The sequence below is a fragment of the Rattus norvegicus genome, chromosome 4 (assembly GCF_036323735.1).
Source record: "Rattus norvegicus strain BN/NHsdMcwi chromosome 4, GRCr8, whole genome shotgun sequence".
Lineage (NCBI taxonomy): Eukaryota > Metazoa > Chordata > Mammalia > Rodentia > Muridae > Rattus > Rattus norvegicus.
The window spans coordinates 154,777,893-154,803,414 of NC_086022.1; the positions used below are offsets into that span (position 1 = coordinate 154,777,893).

Genomic DNA, 25,522 nt, shown 5'->3' on the forward strand with positions numbered 1-25,522 from the left:
AACCAAAAAGTTCTCAGTGTATAAACTACACATTGGGGATATAGATCTGCTGTAAAGCAGAAAACACCATAAACTGGGATCGGTCTGGTTGAATTTCTGCGGAAATCCCTCTGGCTGCCAGGGTCTCAGAGTTTAAAAGTGCTTGGAGGAGAGGTTGGCTCCAGGAGTCACCCAGCCCGGTCACACCAGGCACCCTCGCAGGGCGCCTAGAGAAACCAGATAGAAGGCGAAGAGTCAGCCTCGGGAGAGCTTGGAAGAAGCCGCACCCTTGAAGAGAGAGCAATGACCACCGAAGCTGTGGTGGTATCGCGGCTCCAACACGACCCTGGCTGTAGGATGGCTGATTGCTGCAGACCGCAACTTAATAGCGAGCGAATCAGGATGCCAAATCCTCCGCGGCCTCCAGCTCGCCACGAGATTTGCGACAGTCGGCTTTGCTGCTCTCGTCGACTTCGGACTTGACTTACGGCTCCTCTTCTGTTATTCTTTGGGCTCAGACCTTCTTCCCAGCGTTCCCTGAGCTTGCGCCTCGATCTCTTCTGCGAGGCCCTCTCCAGCCTCCCAGCACCCAGGACCGAGCTCCTGCGTGCACCGCGTTCCGAGGCACGTGAGTGCAGGCGGCCCTCGCTGGGGTGGTTCCAGCGGGGTCGCAGAGCGTGGGACCCTTTGGATTCGGGCGGCTGCTGGGCACGCCCTGCACGGGGGCGTCTCATTTAGGGAGACCTAGTCCGGAAGTCCCCTGGGCTCCGCTGATTCTGGACGGAGGCGCCGGGTCTGCGGTGCTGACCGCGAGCTAGGGAGGGCAGCCCGGGCTGTAGTAGCGGTTCTCTGCACAAGGTGACACGCGCGCCGACTGTTAACAGTCTGTGACTGGGTGAAGTCGGATGGAGTGGGTTGGGTTGAGAAGAAACGGTGGACTTGACCTTCGGAGTAGCCTTTCCGGACTTTGAAAACTGAGGCGTGCATTAGTACGTTTAAATTCACTCCTTAGAGGTGTGCAGTTCTCTGGTTACTCATATGCTTGGGGGTTGTGCAACCCTTAGCATCATCGAATTCCACAACATTTTCATCACTCCTAAATAAATCCTGAAGCTCCAGTGAGCTCTCCATTCCACCACTTTCCCCCTCGTCCCAGGACCCCTTCTACTCTGTCAGTGAACTTGCCTGTTTCGCTTGTGTGAAATAATACAGTTCGTTCTCGTTCTCTCTCTCTCTCTCTCTCTCTCTCTCTCTCTCTCTCTCTCTCTCTCTCTCTCTGTGTGTGTGTGTGTGTGTGTGTAGGATCTGTTTCCGCAGAATAAAGTTCTGTCGTGTGTATGGTTTCAACTATCCATCAGATGACTAAGTTGTTGGCCATCTAGGCTGATTCCACTACATCCATGACATCTCGTATTGCTGCTTTAATAAGAGCTAGACAGGGGCCGGAGAGATGGCTCAGTGGTGAAGAGCACTGACTGCTCTTCCAGAGGTCCTGAGTTCAAATCCCAGCAACCACATGGTGGCTCACAACCATCTGTAATGAGATCTGATGCCCTCTTCTGGTGTGTGTGAAGACAGCTACAGTGTATTCACATATAATAAATAAATAAGTCTTTAAAAAAAATAAGAGCTGGACAATGATAGCACCAATTGACATGCCCACTTGGAAGGGGGGCAGGATCTTGAAGGGCCAACCCCTAGATGTAGAGCTACAGACAATGACTGTTGAGACAGGGAGAATAGATACTAGAGATGAACCCCCTAACGGATAACCCAGTACCAAGTGATCAGCCCTAAAATCATGCATGTACATGCTACATTAAACAGACTTAGGGTTATATTTATATATTCACATATGTATGTCTGTGTTGTCTGTGTAAAACAAACACAAAAAGGCCATGATGTTGAGAGGGGGATATGAGGGATTGGATATGATGAGTATAATGTAATTATATTTCATTTAAAAAAAACATCAAGGCTAGAAAGATGACTCAGTGGATAAGAGGACTGGCTGCTCTTCCCAAGGACCTGGGTTCAGTTCCCAGCATTCAACATGATAGCTTACAGCTATCTATAACTCTAGTTATAAGGAATACGTGGAGGCACCAGGCACACATGGGGTGCCCAGATAAGCATGCGGGCAAAACACCCATATAATACAAACATTGAATGTTTTTTTTTTAAGATTCAAAATTTCTAATCTTTAAAAAACACAGGGGCTGAAGAAATGGCTTAGTGGTTAAGAGCAATGGCTGTTCTTTCAGAGGACCTGGGTTTAATTCCCAGCGCCCACGTGTCTATAACTTCAATTGCAGAGGTCCAGCACCATCATATAGACATAATATGCTGACAAACTACCAATGTACATAGTTTAAAAAAATAAAAAATGTTAGCTGGGTGTGGTGGTACATACTTTTAATCCCAGCACTCAGGAGACAGAGGCAGGTGGATTTCTGTGAGTTCGAGACCAAACTGGTTGACAGAGTAAGTTCTAGAACAGCCAGGACTACACAGAGACCCCCTCCCCCCAGTCATTTCTCTGGCTGGGTTTACTCCATGATAGTTTGTTTATTGTGGTAGTTGTGAATACAGTTGTGTTTGTCGTTGGTCTATATTTTGCCCCTAATGGTCTGTGTGTATTAATTTTGCATCCTGGTAGTTCATTAAAGTGACTATCAACTCTAAGACTTCTGTTGGAATCTTTAGGGTCTGGTGTATAGAGGCACAATGTGTACAACTAAGGATGCTTTGGCAACTTCCTTAGAGGCCGGCAGGGCACTGGCTGCCCTGAAGCTTGCTACGCAGGTCAGGCTGCCTCAGTGCTGGGAGTACAGTGAGGCAATCAGGTCAGACTCGTTTTATCTTTCTGTAGCTTTGGCTGTCCCAGAACTCAGAGACCCGCCTGCTCTGCCTCCCAAGTGCTGGGATTAACCTCATGGGCCACCTTGCTCAGCTCTGGGTGACATTTTCATCTATAGTTTAGATGTGTGCTTCGATAAAATTATAAGACCAGACAGACCAGAAAGGCTCCTTATGTTCAAAGCGTAGGTATAGACCGGGCCGGCTTCATTTCCTTGTAGGCAGGCAGGCTTTGTGGTGATTTGAATATGAAACAGGATTGCCATCCTTGTGGTGCCCCCCTAAGAATCCCCACAGGAACAGCCAAAATTAAGATACACTGACCAAAGTCACCTGCAAAGGAAAAGGAGGTCCTGTCACCTGCCACTAGAAGGCTGTGGGCTTGCCTCTTTCTGGACAAGGCCTTCCTTTTGTGTACTTTTGGTTTATTCTGATAGTAGAACGTTCTACAATATATGAGTTGGACTGAGAAGGCAGGGAGTGGGTACACAGTGAGATCCAGGACAGCCTGAAGGAGATCCCAACTCAAACAAACAAGTGTCCCATATGTTAATCTCAAAGATGGGAGGAGAAAGGCCACTGACTCATCATTTCATCAAGCAATTAATGAAAATAAGCTTTTTCTACTTGTGCACATGGACTGCCTTCACTTAAGGCAGGGTTGGAGAGGTCAAGCATTGGATAGGAAGAAGAGAAGACTTTTTTTTTTTTTTTTGGTTCTTTTTTTTGGAGCTGGGGACCGAACCCAGGGCCTTGCGCTTCCTAGGCAAGCACTCTACCACTGAGCTAAATCCCCAACCCCAAGAGAAGACTTTTAAAGCTCAGGGGTAGGGGGTTTCAAATGGGGCAACTGACAGGCAAAACAGGCAGGGTTACAGGGGCAGAACAAAGCATAATGTCAGTCCTAAAGACCTCCTGAAGCAAAGACTAGTTGCAAGGTGGGCATAACAAGGTAGTCATAGCAACTGGTAGCCATAGCAACCCCTTTGAAACAAAGGTAGGGTTGCAAGATAGTTATTAACTTTTTGAAACAGACATTACCATTCCTGGAACAGGTAGTACAGTTAAGGTTGCAGGTGGGAAACAGCCCAGAACTTGAGAAACAGGTTTAATCATGAACAGGGGTGAATCTAGTTTGTCTTTCTTATGAGATGGCTTTAAAGCCCCAAATGGAGTCAGGCTGGGTCTTCACATATCTGCCATGAGTGATGGGAATTGACAGCATAACCACTTCGATGATTCAGTAGCAAAGGCCTAGTGTGGATTTTTTAAAATTGTTTTTAATTATTTTCTGTGGGGCCGGGGTTGTGGTGTGTGGAGGTCAGAGAACAGTGTGCAGAAGCCTCTCTTTATTCCACCATGGGTCCCTGGGATTGAACTCTGATTGTCACACTTAACGGCAAGCACCTTTACCTTCTGAGCCATCTTGCTGGCCCAGATCTTATCCTTTCTTCCCTATAATACATATCCATACTTCATCCTTTTGTTCCATTGTCTTACTTGAGCTTTTTCTTACTCCTCTCTGAGTCGTTGTGATACAGGTTGGCGACTGACCTGTACCATTCCCTGTGGAAAATCTAACTTGCCTTCAGATTTCCCGTTAGTCTCTCTGGAAGCTGATGAAATGGGCTCACACTTTTCAGGTTCTTTATAAACACTGCTGCTGCTTTGAAGAGCTGAGAAGGGTTGCCGGGAGGGAGAAAGGTCAGACCTCCTCCAGTGACAGTGTCTCATTTTCTGTCCCTCCTTCCCCTTCCTTCCACAAATTTCTAGACATGCTTTTAGGTAATGAGATGGAAGAGAATAGAAAGCCACTTTGCTTGTTTTATCCCCGACCCCACCCCAGGACTGAGACATGAATGGGTCTCTTTGCTTGTGCTTTCTAAACCTTGCCTCTGAGCTGAGTCCTTATTTACCTTTTATTTTTTTGAGACAGGGTGTCATGTAGTCCAGGTTAGCCTTGAACTCACTATGTGGCTGAGGAGAGCCTTGGACTAATCCTTCACTTCCTAAGAGCATCATGCCTAGTTTATGTGGTGCTGACGATCAGACTTGGGCTTTGTGTGAGGTAGGCACTGTGCATCTTCAGCTCCGTTGACCTTTTAAATCATCCGTTTCTACTCGTAGTAAGGACTCCACTCTGGACTCTTACTATTTATGGGGCTCAATATTCTGTGTCGTTCCAGGCATTCACTGCCTGTGAGGAGGCAACCGTGTGTCTTAGGAAAAGGTTGTTTGAACATCGCCGCCATCTGAGGCTGCTGCATGTGGTGCAGTGCGGCTCGCCAGCTTGCCACACAGAATAGGTACTAATGCCAAAGGAGCACTCAGGTGAAGAGTGCAGGTGTTGGCGTTTGGACGGAAGGTCAGGGTGTGCCGTGTGGAGAGAGCTGAGCGACTGGACGTGCATTTTCCCTTTAACAAATGTGTACATGCTGGAAGGGAGAAGTGTCAGATTTCCTCCAGTGTACATGTGTGTACATAAGAAAAAGGGTGGGGCTGTTTCTTGGTGGTGGGATCCATTCACTTTTTGCTTTCTACTTATTTGTAGCCTTCCTTTACTTCTATTTCATGTATATGAGTGTTTTGTATATGTGTGTCTGTGCACCATATGTGTGTAGTACTTAGGGAGGCCAGATGATGTTGACTCCTTTGAAATTAGAGTTACAGGCGGTTGTAAACCACTGTGTACTGGGTTCTATGGAAGAGCAGCCAGTGCTCTTAACTACAGCTCCTTTTTCCTTTTCTTCCTTTTTTGTCCTCTCTAATTCTACTTTTATTAATTTTTTTTTTAGTCCAGTGTCTAGTTTCATAGGAATGAAACTATTTCTATGGCTGAATATCCTGACCAACAAACAGACAAAAACCAACCGCCACAACAAATCAAACAGCCTCGGGGAGAAGGGGTTTATTTTAGTTCACCTTCCAGGTCATAGTCCGTCATGGCCAGGAAGTCAGGGTGGCAGGAACGTGAAGCAGCCTGTCACATCACGTCCACAGTCGTGACCTGAGAGACATGAATGATCCGTGCTGAAGGCTCAGGTAGCTTTGCCTACTCTTGATGCAGTCCAGGCCCACACTGAGGACTGGTGTCTGTTCAAGCTGGGTTTTCTCCACATCAGCTCACGTAGCCAAGACAGTCCTCACAGACATGTCCCCTGATCAACGGGACCTGGGCAGGCTTCCCTTACAACCCTCTCCCCAGGTGATTGTAGATTAGATCAAGTTGACAACTAACCTGGTTAGCCATCACCTCGCTAACTAGCTCACCTGGTGTAGCTGGACTTTCAGAGATTAGAACATGAGTTCTAGCAGGGGTGGGCGCAGTGTGGCCTGTGGGCAGATCTGTTAGCTTCATATACAAAGCTCAGTTGAAATGCCCACTTAGGAATTGTCACTGAGCGACTGCTCATATGCTCACATTCCACAGTTGGATGCTCTGGCAGGCTCTGCATTGCTCTGGAACACAGTACTCACTGTCTAGCCTTTGCTGGATCCACTACATTTGTTTATTTCTATTTATTAAAAAATAATATACAGGGCCGGAGAGATGGCTCAGTGGTTAAGAGCGCTGTCTGCTCTTCCAGAGGTCCTGAGTTCAATTCCCAGCAAGCACATGGTGGCTCACAACCATCTGTAATGAGATCTGGTGCCCTCTTCTGGTGTGTCTGAAGACAGTGACAGGGTACACATATACATAAAATAAATAATCCTAAAAGAACATTACACACACACACACACACACACACACACACACACACATTTGAGTACTGGAGTAGTTCTAGAAGTTTATTTTGGGGTGTGTATGTGGGGGGGTGGAGATTTGAGATAGGGTCTCTTATATCTCAGACTAGGCTTAAAACTCACTGTGTCACCAAGGACCTCAGAAAATGCTTCTGCCTCCTGCTCCCGTGTGGTTCTTAGTGTGTCTCTCTCTAACGGCCTATGTGTTTTCAAGCACATTGTACATGTAGTGGAATTGTGGGGCAGGCATTTGAAACAGACACTGTTTTCAGTCTACCGAAGCAGTCGTGCTTCAGCAGCCTGAAGAGGAGTCTAAGAATTTGCATCTTCTGCAAGTTTCCCAGCTGCTGCTGCTGCTGCTGCTGGTTGAGAGTCCAATCTGGCTGAAGGGGATGCTGCTGTTTCTGTCAGTCTACTGCCCTGCCCACCCTGGCTATCCGGGTCCCCTTTGCTTTTTCCTTTTCCTTTCCTCTTGCTCCTTTTTCCTTCTGATGAACTCTTGATGTACTGCCCAGGCTCTCCAATGTGGACCACCACACCTGGCCTGTTTCCTTTCTGGTGTTCTCCTAACTAGAGTGATTCTTGGAAAACAGTTGAGTTATTGTGGCCATTTCCATTTTAACCCCATAGAGACCAGAGTTACATTGTCCATATGCTAGATACTTACGGTTAGTCTTTAAGGTGAAAACATAGGTTCTCAAGTTGGGCTGGTAGCCTACATCTTTAATCTCTGCTTGTGGGAAGGAGAGGCTGCCCTGATGTACTTAGTTTCAGGCTAGCAGAGCTATAGAGTAAGACCTTCTCTCAGAATAGCCTCTTTATTCCCTCTAGCTTTCTAAGGTGTGTAGTATGCTGACTGTTGTTTTGAGATGACTGTGTTGTTCAAACTGGACTCCAGATCCTGGGCTGCAGGGCGCCTTCAGATCAGCCTTCTAAGCAGTTGAGCCTGTAGGCATTTGCCCCAGACCCAGCTACAGTAGTGATTTGATATATAGCATATACGGTGTGAAGTGATTGCCACAGAGAGGCTGTTAATACCTCTCCTCTTGTACTCACTCTGAGGTAGCAGTTAGTGACTCTTTCCCCATAGCGAGAATTTTGTTTTGTATTTTAAGACAGAGATTGTCTGCCTCTGCCTTCTGAATGCTCGCATTAAGGTGTGCACCACCGTCGCCTGCCTTTGTAACCCTGCACAACACAGTGTGCTCTTGGTGTAAATATTCACCCTTGCGAGCCCATAGTAGTAAATGTGTGAACTGAAAGTGGGAGCTATAGGTTTGTCTGTGTCTTCGTAGACCCTAGCTGACCCCTGAGATACTTTGTCCCTTGAGTAAGTACCTTATCTGATTTGGGATAGAGGCCCTCCCTTCCTTTAGCATTCTTTGAATTTTGTTTTAATGTTTTCTTTAAACAGAGTCAATATGGCTGGGGCTGAAGAAGCGGTCCATGGAGGCTGTGACTGCCGTCCTCCGTTTGTTGGTGGGAAGTCTGTGCTTCTCTTTGGACAGGTAACTGGCTCTTTGTCCCTCATAAAAGGAGTTCATGTGAGGAGTGTCAGACTGTCAGCATGTGTGTGAGCTACTCACTGGTTCCCTTTTTCCTTTGGATGCAGGACCTCTGGGTCTTGGCTGTTTTGTTCTGTATTACTGAGGATTGAACTCAGTGCTCTACTACTGAGCTGTTGTGTCCCCAGCATGGAGTAGGATTTTGTCCTTTGTTTTAAGTTCTTTATTAACTAAGTGTATTTAAACACTTTACAGCAAACGACTAGTAGGGCCAGTGAGGCAGCTCAGCGGATGAAGTCACCTCCTGCCAGCCTGATCACTTGAGGTGGGTCCCTAGGATCCGCACGGTGGGAAGAAAGAAGTGACTTCTGCAGGCTGTCCTCTGAGCCCACTACACACTGTACTTACACATGCATATGCAAAATAAAAACATTGAAAAATTAAAAACACCTAACAGTACAAGGGATTACATTTAGGTGTAAATTTTTTGTGCTCACCCTATTTGAATGTACAGTGTTTAGGATGTGTGTGTGTGAAGAGGGTATCAAATCGCCTGAGGCTGAAATTGTAGTCAATCAGTGATACACCAACCAGTGACAGCCTTCACAGTGACACACCAGTGACAGCCTTCACAGTGACACACCAGTGACGGCCTTCACAGTGACACACCAGTGACGGTCTTCACAGTGACACACCGGTGACAGCCTTCACAGTGACACACCAGTGACAGCCTTCACAGTGACACACCAGTGTCGGCCTTCACAGTGACACACTGGTGACAGCCTTCACAGTGACACACCAGTGACGGTCTTCACAGTGACACACCGGTGACAGCCTTCACAGTGACACACCAGTGACGGTCTTCACAGTGACACACCGGTGACAGCCTTCACAGTGACACACCAGTGACAGCCTTCACAGTGACACACCAGTGTCGGCCTTCACAGTGACACACCGGTGACAGCCTTCACAGTGACACACCAGTGACGGCCTTCACGGTGACACACCAGTGACAGCCTTCACAGTGACACACCAGTGACGGCCTTCACAGTGACACACCAGTGTCGGCCTTCACAGTGACACACCAGTGACGGCCTTCACAGTGACACACCAGTGACGGTCTTCACAGTGACACACCGGTGACGGCCTTCACAGTGACACACCGGTGACGGCCTTCACAGTGACACACCGGTGACGGCCTTCACAGTGACACACCGGTGACGGCCTTCACAGTGACACACCGGTGACGGCCTTCACAGTGACACACCGGTGACGGCCTTCACAGTGACACACCGGTGACGGCCTTCACAGTGACACACCGGTGACGGCCTTCACAGTGACACACCGGTGACGGCCTTCACAGTGACACACCGGTGACGGCCTTCACAGTGACACACCAGTGACGGCCTTCACAGTGACACACCAGTGACGGCCTTCACAGTGACACCCCAGTGACGGCCTTCACAGTGACACACCAGTGTCGGCCTTCACAGTGACACACCAGTGACGGCCTTCACAGTGACACACCAGTGACGGCCTTCACAGTGACACACCAGTGACGGCCTTCACAGTGACACACCAGTGACGGCCTTCACAGTGACACACCAGTGACGGCCTTCACAGTGAGACACCAGTGACGGCCTTCACAGTGACACACCAGTGACGGCCTTCACAGTGACACACCAGTGACGGCCTTCACAGTGACACACCAGTGACGGCCTTCACAGGCCCAGACCCTCCTGAGCTTCCTTTTCCCAAGCGGCACCAACATAAACAGCCCCCTGGCTAGAGCTTCTTGGCAGCCACTTCCCCTTTTCAGTGCTGAGATTTTGTGTGGTTTGAGCATGTGCGTGTGTCAGTGTGCAGCTACAGTCTGAGTGTGCATTAGTCCTCTTGTGTCTAGAAGGCGCTGTTGGCTTAGAGTCGCCTCTGCCTCTTCTGCATACATCCCTGAGCCTTGAGGGGAGAGGTTTAATGAATTCCATTTAGGGCTGTGTGTGCCGAGGCCTCTTACTCTCCTCACACTGTCTAGTTGTGTATCTGTGATGAGGGTTGAATGATGCATGGATCTGTGCATATAGTAATGTATCAGTATCATTTATTAAGTATCATTTATTGCTATATTTCTATGTAGAATAATAGTAGTAGGTTCCCCTCACTACTCTGATCCATCTAGTCTCCAGTCCCCAGCCATTTAAAGCAGTGTTTTTTTTTTTTTTTTTTTTTGTTTTTTTTTTTTGTTTTTTGGTTCTTTTTTTCGGAGCTGGGGACCGAACCCAGGGCCTTGCGCTTCCTAGGCAAGCGCTCTACCACTGAGCTAAATCCCCAACCCCTTAAAGCAGTTTTTAATGAGTGCATAAAGTAAGGCTTTGTAGAGGGTACCACACAATGCTTTGATTCATGTATATATATATATATATATTTTTTTTTTAAAAGAAAACCACTTTTATTTATTTTATTTACATTAGTACACTGTTACTGTCTTCAGACACACCAGAAGAGGGCATCAGATCCCATTACAGATGGTTGTGAGCCACCATGTGGTTTCTGGGAATTGAACTCAGGACCTCTGGAAGAGCAGTCAGTGCTCTTAACCGCTGAGACACCTCTCCAGCCCGATTCATGTATATATTAATGTCTAATTTTTCCCTTGGGCTGAGGATGAAACCTAAGCCTCATGCCTGCTAGGCAGGTACTCTCCTGCTGCTGACCTACTCAGCTCTCCTCAGTGTTTACCAGGAAGAGATGCCGCAGTTGGAAACTCAGACAGGGCTTCACTGGGGGAGGAATGGCACACGTAGCAATTTGATTTCCTTCTTGATTATAGAGCCAATACACAGCAGATGAATACCAGGCCATCCAGAAAGCCCTGAGGCAGAGGCTGGGGCCAGAGTACATTAGCAGCCGCATGGCGGGAGGAGGTCAGAAGGTAAGTTGAGTCTTGGACATGTATGTAGTTGTTGACAGAGATCCTGCCTTTTGCTTTTATTGGATTTCATGGATTCAGAGGCCCTTGGCCTCTGTTACTAGATTCTTTTTAGTGCCTCTAAGATGGGTGGGTCCAGCCTTCACTGTCATCTGCAAAAGCCCAGACAGATGCCCTCTTCAAATTCCATGTTGAGATTTTTTAAAGACTTATTTATTATAAATGAGTACACTGTAGCTGTTTCCAGACACACCAGAAGAGGGCATTGGATCCCATTACAGATGGTTGTGAGCCACCATGTGGTTGCTGGGATTTGAACTCAGAACCTCTGGAAGAGCCGTCAGTGCTCTTAACTGCTGAGCCATCTCTCCAGCCCCCATTTTGAGATTTTTACATCATCTTTAAAAATGTTCCCTTTGCCACTTGCTTCCAATTTTATTAATTTTTGTTTTTGTGTTTTCAGACAGGGTCTTTGTATGTAACCCTGCCTACCTTCACAGAGATCCACCTGCCTCAGCCTCCTGAGTGCTGGGATTAAAGGCGGGCACTATCCTGCCAGGTCTTGCCTTCAGTTTTAACAATCTTCTCTTGGTGCTCGGATGGAGAATTGGCCTCCTGCCTACGAGGCGTGTGCTGTACACCTGGCCACCATGCTAAAGTTCTGTGTGTGGTTTTGGTCCTCCATTTAACATGTCATACATCAGCTTGACGGTTTTTCCCAGAGTCTGGTCCATTCCCAGAGGTAGACTGGTAGTTCTGGTTTGATTTTTTCCAAAACTCTCTGAAATACTTGCTGCAAAGCTTCCTGTGGAATGAAAGTTTTTCCAAAAATCCAAAAACGAAAACAAAACAGCAAAAAACCCCCACATGAGGAATAAATGACTTTCATTCACATTTTAAAATGGCAAAAATATTTTAATAGTTTTTTTCTTAAAAAATTTATTTTCTAGGTGTGTTATATTGAAGGTCACCGGGTAATTAATCTGGCCAATGAGATGTTTGGTTACAATGGCTGGGCACACTCCGTCACCCAGCAGAATGTGGGTATGTTTCTGTGTGTGCTGACCGCCCCACGTTCCTTACTGCATAACTGCCCTACTGTGCTCCAGTCCAGTGAGTTAGGGCAGGCGGCTTTGATTGACAGCCGAGGAGTGCGGATGAGGCACAGGGCTCAGTATCTCTCCAACTGCTTCTCTTTCCATTTCTAGATTTTGTTGACCTCAACAATGGCAAGTTCTACGTGGGAGTCTGTGCATTTGTAAGGGTGCAGTTAAAGGTGAGGGGGTGGGTGCCACTTCCACCTTGCGGGGACTGAGCAGACAGAGGGGAGGGAGTCTATAGAGTGTAGACCTGGGATGGGGTTGGGGATTTAGCTCAGTGGTAGAGCGCTTGCCTAGGAAGCGCAAGGCCCTGGGTTCGGTCCCCAGCTCCGAAAAAAAGAACCAAAAAAAAAAAAAAAAAAAAGAAAATCTATAACAACAACAGAACCTAAGTGTCATAGGGGATTGGAGTCTGTCATTTATTTGAAGCAATGCTGTGTCCCATAACCCTTAACTCAGTTTAGACCAGTGGTTCTCACCCTGTGGGTGGCAACTTCTTTGGAGGTTGAATGGCCCTTTCAGGGGTTGTCTAAGACTGTCTGTATTTCAGACATTTACGTTACAGTTTCTAACATTAGTAGAATTGTTATGAAGCATCAAGGGAGACTGTTTTATGGTTGGGTCACGACAGGAGGAACTGTTAAAGTTTGGTAGAATCAGAAGGGTTGAGAAGCCCTGGCCTGACTGTGCAGGCTTCTAGGTGTCTGCAGCTCTGTCTTCCTTCTGCCTTTTGCTGAGGTGACAGGCGTGTGCTATGAAAGGCCTACTAGCTTTTTGTACTTAATTTTATAGAGAGCTATGGAAAAGGTGTCAGCAGACAGCCTAGGTTATGCTTAAACTGTCAGTCTTCTTGCCTCTTACCTTGAGCCCCAGGATTTTAGGGTTTGCTCTGCCACATCTGGCTATGCTGCACTTGGATCACAGAAACGTCAGAATGTTCTGTGTTTTGTCTCAAGTCCTAGTTCCTGCTGCTGTTGTCCTATATTTATGCTTGAAAGTTCCTTTTATAACTCCATTGCATTTCCACACCTCTGTGTGTGTGTGTGTGTGTGTGTGTGTGTGTGTGTGTGTGTGTGTGTGTGTGTAAACATAAATTCCTCTTGTTTAATTATTGACCTTAAAGCTTTAAATATTAAAGACTTGTCACTGAGCACAGGTATCTTTCCAGGTAGCTCCAAGCAGCACTTCTAGAAATTGATATCTTAAACTCTGTGCTGTGTCCTCTTCAGCAGTGTCCTGGGTCCTTAGGTGCAGGGCGATTTGTTTTGTTTATTTTCTTCCTTTCTTTTAAGTGCTGTTGGTCAGAGAAGAGGCTGGACAGCCAAAGGTAGTACAGCTTTCTGCTCCCTTTCTACCTCAGGATGGTTCCTACCATGAGGATGTGGGCTATGGAGTTAGTGAGGGCCTCAGATCGAAGGCTTTGTCACTGGAGAAGGCCAGGAAGGAGGCTGTGACTGACGGGCTGAAACGGGCACTCAGGTAAGGAGGAAGCAGGGGTCCACCTCATTTTAGCTCTTATTTTCAAGGAAGTGGCACGTTCACTTGGGTCAGAAGTCTAAATAGCATGGAAAGATGTCTCAGCTCATCCTGATCTCATGTTTCCTGCTTTTTTAAGGACTTTCCAATGGATAAATGGCAGAATTCAGACCATGCCTCTTGGTTCTCCAGTTTTGGGGCCTCTCTTCCCTCCCAGGAAGGGCCCAGAACTTCTCAGGTGCTGAGTCGCCAATCAGTTCTTAGAACAGTTGCCTGGATATAGTGCTCAGAGCTTTAGCTTGGCTCAGCTTTGAGAGGGCTTAGCCCAGGATTGACTTAGCCCAGGATTGACTAGCCTTCTTGCTGTGGGTCTGGAGCATGGGTCATGCATCGTGGTGGAGAAGCAAAAATAAGAACAGACAGAAGAGACCAATGGTCCATAGTCCAGAGGACAGATGCCCAATCACCAAAACCTCCCATCAGCCCTGAGCTGCTAAACTCCATCAGTTCCATCAGCTCCCTAGAGATGAAACTGTCAGCAGGTGGGTTTTGTGAGACTCATGTGCCTGTTCCTGCTCTGTTCTCAGAAGCTAGTGGAGTGCAGGGACATGGCAGAAGTTCCAGTACCACTGAATGAAGGTTAGGGTCCGATTCCTCTCGTGTTTGCATCCTTGTGGTGTTGTGACAACTGGTCAGATGTTGTCACTGAGCTCTTGTTTCTTTGTCACCATAGGAGTTTTGGGAATGCACTTGGAAACTGCATTCTGGATAAAGACTATCTGAAGTCGCTGAATAGGCTGCCTCGGCAGGTACGTTGTGTGAGAGCTGGTTAGCCCGGTTGGGGTTCTCCAGTGTGGCCCAGCTAAAAGGAGAAGTGAGGACTCTCACTTCTGGGCAGCATCTTTACTGATTATTTCAGATCTGGAAGGTTGATGCTAGTAGATGTGTCCTGGACAGGTTTTCCATTGCACCTCACAGACAGAGGGCTGTGCCTGGGACTGGTCTTTGACTCCTCAGAACCAGTGCAGAGCCTTCTGCCATTGCTGTGCGCCATACATGTTCAGATCTTTCTTCCTTTAGTTCTGGTGCTTAGAGGTGCACATCTCCGTTCTGGTACTGCCCACCTATGGAATCTTAGTGCTAGCCTCTGAGTGTACATAGATACTGATAGAGTCACAGTTAACTAGCGAGAGCTGCCATCTACCTCACAGAATCATTGCCTTCTCTGTCTGTCTCCTTGAGGGCCCTTTCAGCTCTACCCCGTTCTCCTCTCATGGGTCCAGTTGGCGTCTTCTTCCTCCTTCCTCTTGTGTGTCTGCTGTCTCCTGGGGACTACACTGTGCTTGTCTGCCCATCTCTTGGCTGTTGTCACTGCTATGAACATGGATGTGTAAATTCCCTTAGAAGCCAGCCTTCAGTTTCATGAAAATTACACACAAGTGTGAGTGCTGGATCGTGTGTCTCCTATGTTGATTCTTTTGAGAAATCTCCATACTGATATTCACAGTAGTTTCTACTGTACCAAAGGTTCTCTTCATGGCTTTGTTCTGTGTTTCAAAAGCTTGTTGGTCTTTTTTTTTTTTTTTGAGAGATTGAAGTCCTACGCCCTTTTTAATGGGTTATCTGGTATTCTTTTTTTTTTTTTTTCTTTTTTCTTTTTTTCGGAGCTGGGGACCGAACCCAGGGCCTTCCGCTTGCTAGGCAAGCGCTCTACCACTGAGCTAAATCCCCAACCCCGTTATCTGGTATTCTTGCTGTTAAATTACAGTAGTACTTTCAAGTAAAGGACATTAAAACCCTTTATCTGTTAATAAGACATACAAATATTTTCTTCCATTCCCTGGGGATCTTAAGGTTATTTTTATTTCATTATATTAATTTTTTTACCGAGAAAGGGTTTCTCTGGCTGTCCTGGAACTCACTCTGTAGACCAAGCTGGCCTTGAACTTGGAAGATCCATTTGCCTGCCTCCTCTACTTTTGGAGCACTGGGACTAAAGACCTGTGCCACCACAGCCTGGCTCTTTTGGTATTTTATCAAGACATTATCATCATATCCAGTGTTGTAAAACATTTTCTATTTTTTACTTCCTAAGAGTTTGGAGTCCTACACTTAGGACTTTAGCCTATGTTGAGCTGGTTCTTGTGAATAGTATAAGACATGAACCTTTGTTCTGGGAAGACCACGCATTCTCAGCCTCCTTTATTGACTCTATTCCCGGGTGAGAGCGAGTTCATGCTTGTGTGTGCACGTGGTGGTGAGAGGTCGATGTTGGTTGTCTGTCTTAGTTGCTCTACCTTATATTTTGAGACAGGGTCTGTCACTGAGCCTGGTGTATATCAATTAGGTTCCACTGGTTAGCCGTTGAGCCCGGGGGTCCTTCAGGGTTGGGGTTCCTTCAGGGTTGGGGTTATGGGCATGTGCTACCCTACCAGGCTCAGGCTCAGCTCTTTGTAGGTGTCACGTATTTGATATACTTTTTTGTAATTCATTCACCAAAACTGCTTTTTTAATTTTAATTTTTGTTATTTTTAATTCTGTGTATATCAGTTTATGTATGTGGGTGTGTATGAACATAGATGCAGGTGTCCATGGAGCACAGAGGAGTTAGATCTCTTTAGAGAGGCAGTTACAGGTCTCTGCAAGAGCTCCGTATCCTGAGCCATCTCTGGCCCCATCCATGCATTTTAACTAAGATTTGATCCATTTATGTTTAAAATAATTACAATAGGATTATTACTACTTTCACTTTTCTAATTTTCTGCACATTTAATAGCTTTTATTTTCTTGGTTCTTTGTCTTTTAAGTATTTTGCATTGCTGATTCACATTTCCAGTTTGTACATCCTAAGGTAATTTATTTCCATTGCAGTCGCATAAACCATCCTAATGTTAATAATTCTTTTAACAAGGCATCAGTTTAACTCTAATTGCATAAAAGCCTGTAAAACCGTGCTTTCTGTGTGTTACACAGTCCGTACCATAGGGTTGGAGGTTTTGTTGCCGTTGGCCCAGGCTCCGATGGTGTAGTTGTTGCTGGTCTGGAACTCAGAGAGACCTGCCTGCCTCTGTATCCTGAGTGCTGGGGTTAAGGGTGTGTCCCACATACCTGGCAGGTTTTTTTTTTTAATTAAATTTTTTATTGCTTTGCTTTGTACATTCTCTGTCCCAGAGTTTCAGTGGTCGTCTCTGTGCATGCCAGTGCTTACTGGAGACTTTTGTTTCCTTCTGTCTTTATGCTGCTTTCTGTATCTTTTTTTTTTTTTAATGTTGACTCCTGTTTTCTGTTTTTTAAGATTTATTTATTTACTTTATATATTTGAGTACACTGTAGCTGTCTTCAGACACACCAGAAGAGGGCATAAGATCCCATTACAGATGGTTGTGAGCCACCGTGTGGTTGCTGGGAATTGAACTCAGGACCTGAGAAAGATCAGCCAGTGCTCCTAACCGCTGAGCCATCTCTCCAGCCCTGTGTCTTTTCATTTTTAATCTAGAGGACTCCAGCCTTTTTTTCTTCTTGTTCCTCTCTTCTTCTCTCCCTTCCTCCTTCCTTTTACTTCCGTGGCCCTTCCTTCTAAGACATGAGGGGAAGCCCGTTTATCCTTAAGCTTGTAGCTGTCTTCTGTTTGCTGAAGTGCTAGGGCCTTAGGTGTGTGTCGCTGTGCAAAGACGGTAATAAGCAGACAGCAAGGACAGGTCAACAGCAAGATTCAAATTAGATTGTGTATACTATTCATCAAAGTAAAGATTCATTTTTATTATTTATCATTTGTTAAAATGTCAGAAGTCTGCAGTCCCAGCTGCCTGGCCCAAGAGTTTGACATGAATATAGAAAACGGACCCAATTATGAAACAAACAAACCAATTTGGAAATTATGGGTCATTTTAGTCACCTTTTGAGGACAGATGGATCAAGGATCAAATGCTATGTCCGAATAGCTATGCATGATGGGGAAGGACAGCTGTGTATGGGGTACATTCAATATTTCTTTCTCCTCTTTCTAGCTCCCACTTGAAGTGGATTTAACTACAACAAAGAGAGAAGATTTTGAACCATCTGTAGAACAGGCAAGATATAACAGCTGCCGACAGGATAAAGCATCGGGGCTCCCCAAACCACAGGAAGCAGCTTCTCCTTGCAGACCAAGCCACCCACATGATTCGAACATTAAGCTACAGGGGGCTAAGGACAGCAGCAGCAGCTCCTGGTACTGGACTCAGGTTCCCTCCCTTTCCTCTCTCGCCCCTTCTAGTGTGGCTTTGATCGTTTTCCACTCCTGTACTTGAAACCAGCAAGTGGTTGTGTGTGCTTCCTCAAGCCGGGTCCATTGTGGTTAACTTGGTTTGCAGCAGTCTGGCCACCACCTCAGAGAGTGATGCCACTCACCAGAGGAAGCTCCGGAAGCTCCGGCAGAAGCAGTTACAGCAGCAGTTCCGGGAACAGATGGAGGCTCACCGGCTTAGCCACGCACCTGCCGAAGAGGTGGAAGCCAAGCGTGAGGGTGTGTGAGAGGGAGCTCCTGTGACTCATTCTAGGCCATGTCTCACTAGGGCGTGTAGGATCTATAACCCCATGAAATTAGGATGGTAAAGTTTGCCCTGCATCTTCCCAGTTCCAAAGACAATAGGCTTTTTAGGGAAGTCAACAGGCTGTGATTGACATAGTCTTCTACAGTACTTGGGAGGCAGAGGTAGGTAGGTGGTTCTAGGCCAGCCTGAACTATAGAGTGAGACCCTGTCTCAAACAAACACCTCCCAAAGACACCCCCCCCCACCCCATTCTGGTATTTGAAGTTTCAGAGACTTGCCTCTTGGATGGCCTTTGACTATGAGACAATGTTGGAAGATAATGAGCTTTGGGCAGATTCCTTACCCAGAGCTTAAATTAATTCCAGGTTTCATAAAATTTCAGGTATTTCTGGTGTTACACAGATATTTGTCACAGAGCATTCCCAGACCAGGGAGCTTTGTTAGCTTTTGTTTTTGTTATGCACCCCTTGGCATAACAGTAAAATTATTGCAGGAAAAAATGAAAACAACAAAAACCAAAACATGTACCATTTTGGGTACATCATGAGTAGTGAGTTATACTGAAAGTTTGGCTTCTGGGTCATAGCAGGAGCTGGAAGGGCAGGGGTATCTAGGATCTACTGCCCTTGCCCCAGATCCACTGGGCTGGATGGCTCCTAACAATGTTCTGCCTTAAAGTAGAAATGGGTCAGGGTGCCGCTCTCCAGTTTTATCCCCTGCACCACAGACCTGCTGTGCTGGCACACTGCTCTCACTCAGTAGGTTAAGGTGTCGAAGGTCATCTTGGCTTTATAGGGAATCCGAGGCCTACCTGGGCTACATGAGATACCCTGTCCACCACAGATAAAATGCCAAAGGAAATACACTCGGTTCTCTCAGGAACCTGAATGCCCAAGGTGCACAAGGGGGATAAACTTAATCAGAGTTGACATGTGACTCTGGCTGACCCTCTGTCTCCTGTGCAAACCATAGCAGCACTTCCAGCCCCTCCAAAACACAGCACCCCCGTACCTGCAGCCTCGGCATGCCTCAGGGAGAAAGCCGTCCTTCCAGGTAATGCGAGTTCTGAGTTACTGTACTGTGTGCTTTTTGATATATATAGAATCCATGTTAGTTTGGGGAGGTCATGTACAGTGTTGGATTGATCCTACCTTGCAACACTAGGCAAGTGCTGTACCATTGAGCTCTATCTCTAACCTGTAGATTTCATCTTAAAGGAATCATAAAAGTCCTCACTTTTATGTGACTTTTATGTATGTCCTGGCACATACGTGTAGGTCAGAGGGCAACTTGTAGTAGTCAGTTCTTTTTTACCACGTGCCTGGGTCTTGAATGTAGGGAATTGAGCTTTGTGGAAAGTGATGTTACCCAGTAAGCTGGCTCTCACTTGATTTTTAGTGCCATTAAGTTTTATAAAAAAAATGGAAAGAGGTCTCCAAATTGATAGGGGCTCTGATATATGTTTCTTTGTGCTCTGACCAATGGGAAGGTTTAGATATTTGTGAGAATAAAAAATTATCAGAGGGAGCTTTAAGCATGGAATTTTTTTTTTTTTTTAAATCCCGAGACAAGGCCTCACTGTCTTGCCTGAAATTGTCAGTCTTCTACTCCCTGCCAGCTGCCAGGTGCACCATTATGGTTGTCAAAACATGGAAGCTTTTGTGAATAACTCTGTGGTTCTCTTTGTAGATAACCTAGAAGAGAACCTTGAAATGTGGGACCTTACTCCAGACTTAGAGGACATCATTAAGCCCTTGTGTAGAACAGAACCACCCCAAACCTCTGTCACCCGAACCCTCAACAACCAGGCGGTGATCCAGGACAGTGTCCCACATATCCATTGCCACCAGAAAGTACAAGAAAAACCTGGACCTGGGCACCTGCAGACCTGCAGCACTAATCAGCATGTCCTAGGTAGCAGAGGTTCGTGGAAGAGCAGAGATTCTGGGTTTAATTCTATCAAATGGAAAGGAAAGGTGCTAGTTCATTTTAAGAAGTTGACTTAGGGGGGTCTGTAGAGAACCTGGACTTAATTCCTAGTACTTCTGTGTTGCTTTGTAACAGTTTATAACACCAGTTCCAAGGAGATGAGGTCAGCCTGCACTATAGATGAATTCTGTGGGCTGGGCAATCAATGTTAGAACATTTTACCTAGTGTGTATAAGGCCTCATGTTCAATTGTGCCAGTAAGGAATACATACGAATTAAAATCCTGTCTCAAAAGAAAAAAAAAAAAAAGCTAGATGGAGTCCTCCTAAGGCAGTGAGCAGTACAGGTGGTGGTTTGAGCTTTGGACTCTAAACATCACGTCTAGATCTATTTAGATCTAAAATGTGTGTCCAACATGATATTTGGGAAAGCTATGAGTGTTTGTATTAATAAAGTTTAAAAGTTTTGTAAATTGATTGCATGGCTCTTGAGCTCCAAAATGTCAAAATGTTGGACACACTACTTATCCTGACTGCATTTAGAGGACTTCCTTCTGAAGGTAGATACGTCATGAGAATGATATCAGTGGTCACTCTCACTGTGTTGTCTGAATGAAAGTAGTTGGACAGTATACTCCAGAAATGACTAATTACTGTTTGTTTTTAAATTTGTTTTCACTTTACATCCCAATCATAGCCCCACTTCCCTTTCTTCCCAGTCCCAACCCTTAACAAGTCCCTCCCCCCATTACAGCCACCCCTCCTTGGGTACCACCTCACCCTGGGACATCCAGTCCCAGCAGATTGGCACATTCCCTCCCACTGAGGCCCAACCAGCAGGCAGCCCGCCCAGTTAGGGGAAAAGGATCCAGAGGGAGGCAACAGTGAGAGACAAGTCCTATTCTAGGTGTTAGGGGACCCACAGGAAGACCAGACAGCACATCTGCTACAGTTACGGGGGCGGGGAATGGGGATGGGAGGGTACTGTTTATTTTAAAGTCAAAGCTGCTGTATTTTAACTATTAAACCATTATCTTCTACAGAAAACTCTGAATCTCATAGGAAGAGCCAGGACCTGAAGAAAAGGAAACTAGATCCATCCTGAAGCTCAATAAGTTACTAGATTCTGCCACAAAAGGACTTTGGAAAATGCAGTTTGGTCACCAAATTATTCCCATCTTGGTTCATGCTGAACTCTTTAGAGCCTACTGTAGAGGAAGCTGACTACAAGAGGTTGTTGTACCCTGTGATGGGAAAGAGGCCAACAGATGCTTTAACTTTTTTCAGTATTGCTTACTCCTAAGCCAATGCATTGAGATTCTAGGAAGGCTGCCTTCCGTTTTAACGATGTAGCTCACCAAACCCAGTTTCATTGCCACCTACATTAAATCACGTGTGACCTTGCCTTTCCTTTGGCTTCAGGTTTTTAATGTTTTCCACTGGGTGCTATCAACAAGGTCACGGTTAGTTCAGGACTATGCATGGATCCACAGAGTAGCCTCCCTTTATCTAGAGATGTGCCAACACTTAAATGGGGCACTTAAGACTTCCGTCCTCTCCATGGCATTTCTTTTAGTGTTTTTGTTTTTTGTGTAGTCCTGGCCGTCCTGGGTCTTGCACCTGCCCCCTCCCTCCCTCCCTTCAGAGTGCTGGGATTAAAGGAGTGGCTCCTGTCAGTGCTGTGTTTTGAGCTAGTAATGTTTGAACGCTAATACTGGAAGAATTGGTGTGACTTATAACTGAGATTACTGGTCGTTAGACTTCTTGCATGGCTGTATTTGGCAAAGGCGTAATTCACATCCAGGGTAAGATTCATGAACAACGCACAATTTTAAAGAATTGTTTTCTCTGGCTGAAACCTGAATGAAAAACCATGGGTTGTCGGGGAGCTACTGCATAACTTCTCATTTAAAGGAAGGAATCATAGTGCATAAGGTTGCTGGGACTTGAACTCAGACATTTCAAGAGCAGTCAGTGCTCTTAACTGTTGAACCCCAGGAATAGGTTTTTTTTTTCTTTTTTTTCGGAGCTGGGGACCGAACCCAGGGCCTTGCGCTTCCTAGGCAAGTGCTCTACCACTGAGCTAAATCCCCAACCCCCAGGAATAGGTGTTTTAAAGAAGTAACTACTCTCTTGACTATGTCATACCCAGAAGTTCCCATGATTCTTTTCAAAGGAATAAGGAACTTCCAAGTCTACGTAGCTGCATTTAGGGTTATGCTATGCCTAAAACAGGAGGAAATTGGTGCTCTCTTCACACCATGTGGGTCCTTGTGGTCAAGCACAGGCTTTGTGGGAAGTACCTTTAGCCCCTGTTCTCAATCTCGAAGCAGGAACAAGATTTATTTGTGGGAAACTGAGTCAAATGCTTACAGAACTGTTGACTGACAGCCGTTTGCCATAATTTCCCTGCCTCCTAACAGCTGCTTTGCCTTTTTTTTCCTGAGGGGAAAGTACCACTTTCATCCTTGCAACTGCTACTAAAGGTTCCCAGAAACAATAAATCCAGCTATAAACTGACACATCTGTGTGTTGGTAGTCTGGCAGGTTGGAAAAGGAGAGACTCACCTCATAATTCATGTGTCCTTTGCTGCCTCTCCTGCCTGAAAAAGTTTTTTTGTTGGTTTGTTAGAAAGGACACCCCAGAGTTCAACAAAAGCAAGTTTGGTTTATTTGAATGGTTTCATTAAATAAGTTCTACAAAGGTAACAAACTGAAGCACGAAGCGCAATCTTACAAGAAGCGCAACACCCGGAGTTAGTGCAAAATGTACAGTTAACGGCTGCTGAGAAACCCCAAGGTTTGAATTCAGTTTTAAACAGTGTACATTGTTAAATAACGTAAGGAAAACATTTATAATTCGGAAAGTTCTTTTTAAATGTGGAAAAAGATACTCAAAGTGTACTATTAACACAAAAATAATTTAAACAGTTCAGTAGCTCTAGCTCTTGTCTCTAGGCTTCAGTTATTTCATCCACAGGAGGGGAAATCAACAGTAAGTAAACCTTTGTGAAGGGGGCACAGACCTCAAAACCAAACACCACAGGCTGCATTTGGCTCCCTCTACTGCTGGTACAAAACACTCAATCATCCAAAACCCGCTTCACTCCCACAGTACCTCTCACCCTCTCCCAAAAGGAATAAATGAGTGAACACTTTAGTAGCAGGACCTCAAACAAAAACCCTGCTCATTACACTTCCCTCTCCTAAAACTTTCAGCTCTCACTTGTACCTTTGGGCCTCGACCAACTTAGAAAGAACAGGACTGACTCTTAAAGGAAGCAGCCAGGCTCTTGCTAGTGTGGCAACTCCCGGGATGTGTCATGAAGTTGGAAATGTGTCAGTTCCCAACTCAAGGTGAAGCACCCAAGAAATGACGGAGATCTACTTTTCTCCACTTTTCTAGAATATTCAGATCCCAAACAGCCAATTAGGTCCCTACTGCCAGAAAGTTAGATAATACTGGTTGGTTCTGTTATTTCGGGACATGAGTATGAAAACGTGAGAGTATTATTTCTAATACAGAAGTATAGGCAGCACAATAGATTCTGACTGTGCAGCCATTTGGACATGGCAGAAGGGGTAGGAAAGGAAATAAGCATTGTTAGAAAGTCAGAAGTGGGTTGAATTCCCACAGTACAGTACTTAAAGCAGAGAAATGGGTGGTACATGTGTAATAAGAGGTGGGGGCAACCAAGCAGGTTTCCTTAGAGCAATATTTCCATCTGTGACTTGGCACTGCCATCCTCCCCAACGTAAAATCTAGCCCACCCCCTCTCACTTTACTTTCCTCTAGGTCTTGTTTGTTCAGTGGCCAGGCATCACTTCGAACAAGCTTGTCCCCCACATCCAGTCCCTGTCCTTCACACGGCTCACAACTCTCCTCATTCTTTCTGAAACAGAACTTTATTTCCCACCACTGATGCCAACCTCTCACTGTGTTCATCTCACACCTGCTCTAGGCAAAACTGTTGAACGACTAAAAAAAAAAAAAAAAAGAAAGAAAGAAAGAAAAAAGAAAAAAAAAAAAAGGAAAAAGAAAAACAAAACAAAAAAATAAACCAAACCAAAACCAAAAACACTTTCATTTTCCCTTTGGCATATCCACTGCTGGGGTCACGTGGACCTAAGATTTCTTTCCACATACCCTTTGGTGACCTGGGGGTCTGGTAAGTTGATGCTAACAGCAGAAGCAATAGAAGTCCAAGGCACTAAAATATCCAGCAAGCAATACTGGGAGAACAGAAGTATTCAAGTACAGTAATTTATACAATTTTACATTCACATTTATTTATCTAATACAATGGAAATACAAAGGAAAAAGTTAAAGTGTCTTAATAAGGAAAGGACAGAGCTAGCTTTGTGTGTGAACCTTTTAAACCTTTCAAATTTTACTCTTAAAACTAATGTTGTCCAACAACATTTATATATCACAGTGTTTCCACATCAAAACTGATGGCAAAGTTAACATGTCCGCAGGGAACGTCATTGTTTTCCCTAATTGCTAATGCTGCAGTCAAAGCTGCTAATCTTTTGCTTAAAGCATTAATGACCTATATAAGAAAGGGTTGCAACCCCAGTCCCCTGGTGTTTTTCACTAGGTTGTAAAAGGAAAAAAAAAAAGTGGGGGTAGGGATCCGAGTGGGAGAGAACCTTTTTGTCTTAAGGTGTGCACTGTTGAGGGAATAAGGAGTTTCGGGGGCACATGTCAAAATTAAGAGCTCTACCCACTTCAGATACATATGGGATTTGGCTTACATGAGGCTTTCTGGTAACAAGGCTCTCTTCTAGCCCCTAGGCCTTACTGGTGGGTACAAAAACAGAAAAGCAGTCTCAGGCAGCCCCTCCACCAGAAAGCTCTTCTTTCCTTCTTTTTTAACTCCAACAAATGGAGAAGGAGGGTGGTTCTCCATTCTGAGGGCTCAAAATGGTATTAAAAACATTCCCTTCTGGCAAGAAATAACCAGTTAAATGCAGCACTAGTAGTTAGTATATAGGCTATTTCCCCACCCCCCACCCCATCACCATTCCATTTCCTGCCCCCAGATCTACTCAGTTAACATCCTTGCTGCTGACTAGGTGGTCCGTAGGTTGGAACCTGGGGGGTTGCTGATGGACTTCTGCAAATTGCTGATGTTGAAATTTTGCAAGGATGTGGTTCCTACAGGTTGGAACTGACCAAGTGGCTGTGGTGCTGGACCACCTGTTCCACTCCACTGAGTGCCGAATGGGGCAGCTGGAAAACCATACTGCTGTGGGGGGCACATGGACTTGGTGAAGTGACCTAGAGAGGTAGCAGATGCTGCAGAGATGGGGGTAGAGCCACCCATGTTTGAGGTCATGGAAATGCACAGCTGCCCAGGAGCAGAGAACTTCCTTGCCATTCCAGGGCCCTATAAACAAGAAAGTAGCAATGAGAACTTGGCATAGGTGAATACCCAGACACAAAATGGGTGCTATGCAGTGCTGTTCT

At 45.7% G+C, this 25,522-nt stretch overlaps 2 protein-coding genes across 50 annotated transcripts in view; one reads left to right on the forward strand and one right to left on the reverse strand.

The window, feature by feature from the left end:
* The first annotated feature begins 427 nt into the window (after positions 1-427).
* Rad52 (RAD52 homolog, DNA repair protein) lies at positions 428-24,110 on the forward strand. Of its 20 annotated transcripts, none has more exons than NM_001354109.1 (12): positions 428-603; positions 7,997-8,090; positions 10,915-11,016; positions 11,964-12,057; positions 12,222-12,289; positions 13,474-13,592; positions 14,323-14,398; positions 17,597-17,799; positions 17,942-18,093; positions 19,094-19,174; positions 19,811-20,044; positions 21,093-21,725. In NM_001354109.1, exons 2-12 carry the CDS (start codon positions 8,004-8,006, stop codon positions 21,152-21,154), a joined length of 1,278 nt encoding a protein of 425 aa, NP_001341038.1. In that variant the 5' UTR covers positions 428-603; positions 7,997-8,003; the 3' UTR covers positions 21,155-21,725. The 20 variants fall into 20 exon arrangements, with proteins under 20 accessions (NP_001341038.1, XP_008761454.1, XP_008761459.1 ...); XM_008763232.4 differs by having other exon boundaries at positions 468-603; positions 19,811-20,097; positions 21,093-24,110; XM_008763237.4 differs by having other exon boundaries at positions 468-603; positions 19,811-20,035; positions 21,093-24,110.
* Positions 22,698-25,522, reverse strand: part of Wnk1 (WNK lysine deficient protein kinase 1) — a 125,558-nt gene continuing 122,733 nt past the window's right edge. For all 30 annotated transcript variants that reach the window (NM_053794.2, NM_001002823.2, NM_001199095.1 and 27 more), the window contains one exon: positions 22,698-25,442. In NM_053794.2, the coding sequence (NP_446246.2) occupies positions 25,125-25,442 (318 nt within the window). In that variant the 3' untranslated portion in view covers positions 22,698-25,124. The remainder of the gene's footprint in view (positions 25,443-25,522) is intronic.

Coding starts and splice junctions, on each gene's coding strand:
- Rad52 (XM_008763232.4), top strand. CDS start 8,004: ATGGCTGGGGCTGAAGAAGCGGTCCATGGAGGCTGTGACTGCCGTCCT. Junction 8,091..10,914: donor CTGTGCTTCTCTTTGGACAG/GTAACTGGCTCT, acceptor TCTTGATTATAG/AGCCAATACACAGCAGATGA. Junction 13,593..14,322: donor GGGCTGAAACGGGCACTCAG/GTAAGGAGGAAG, acceptor TTGTCACCATAG/GAGTTTTGGGAATGCACTTG.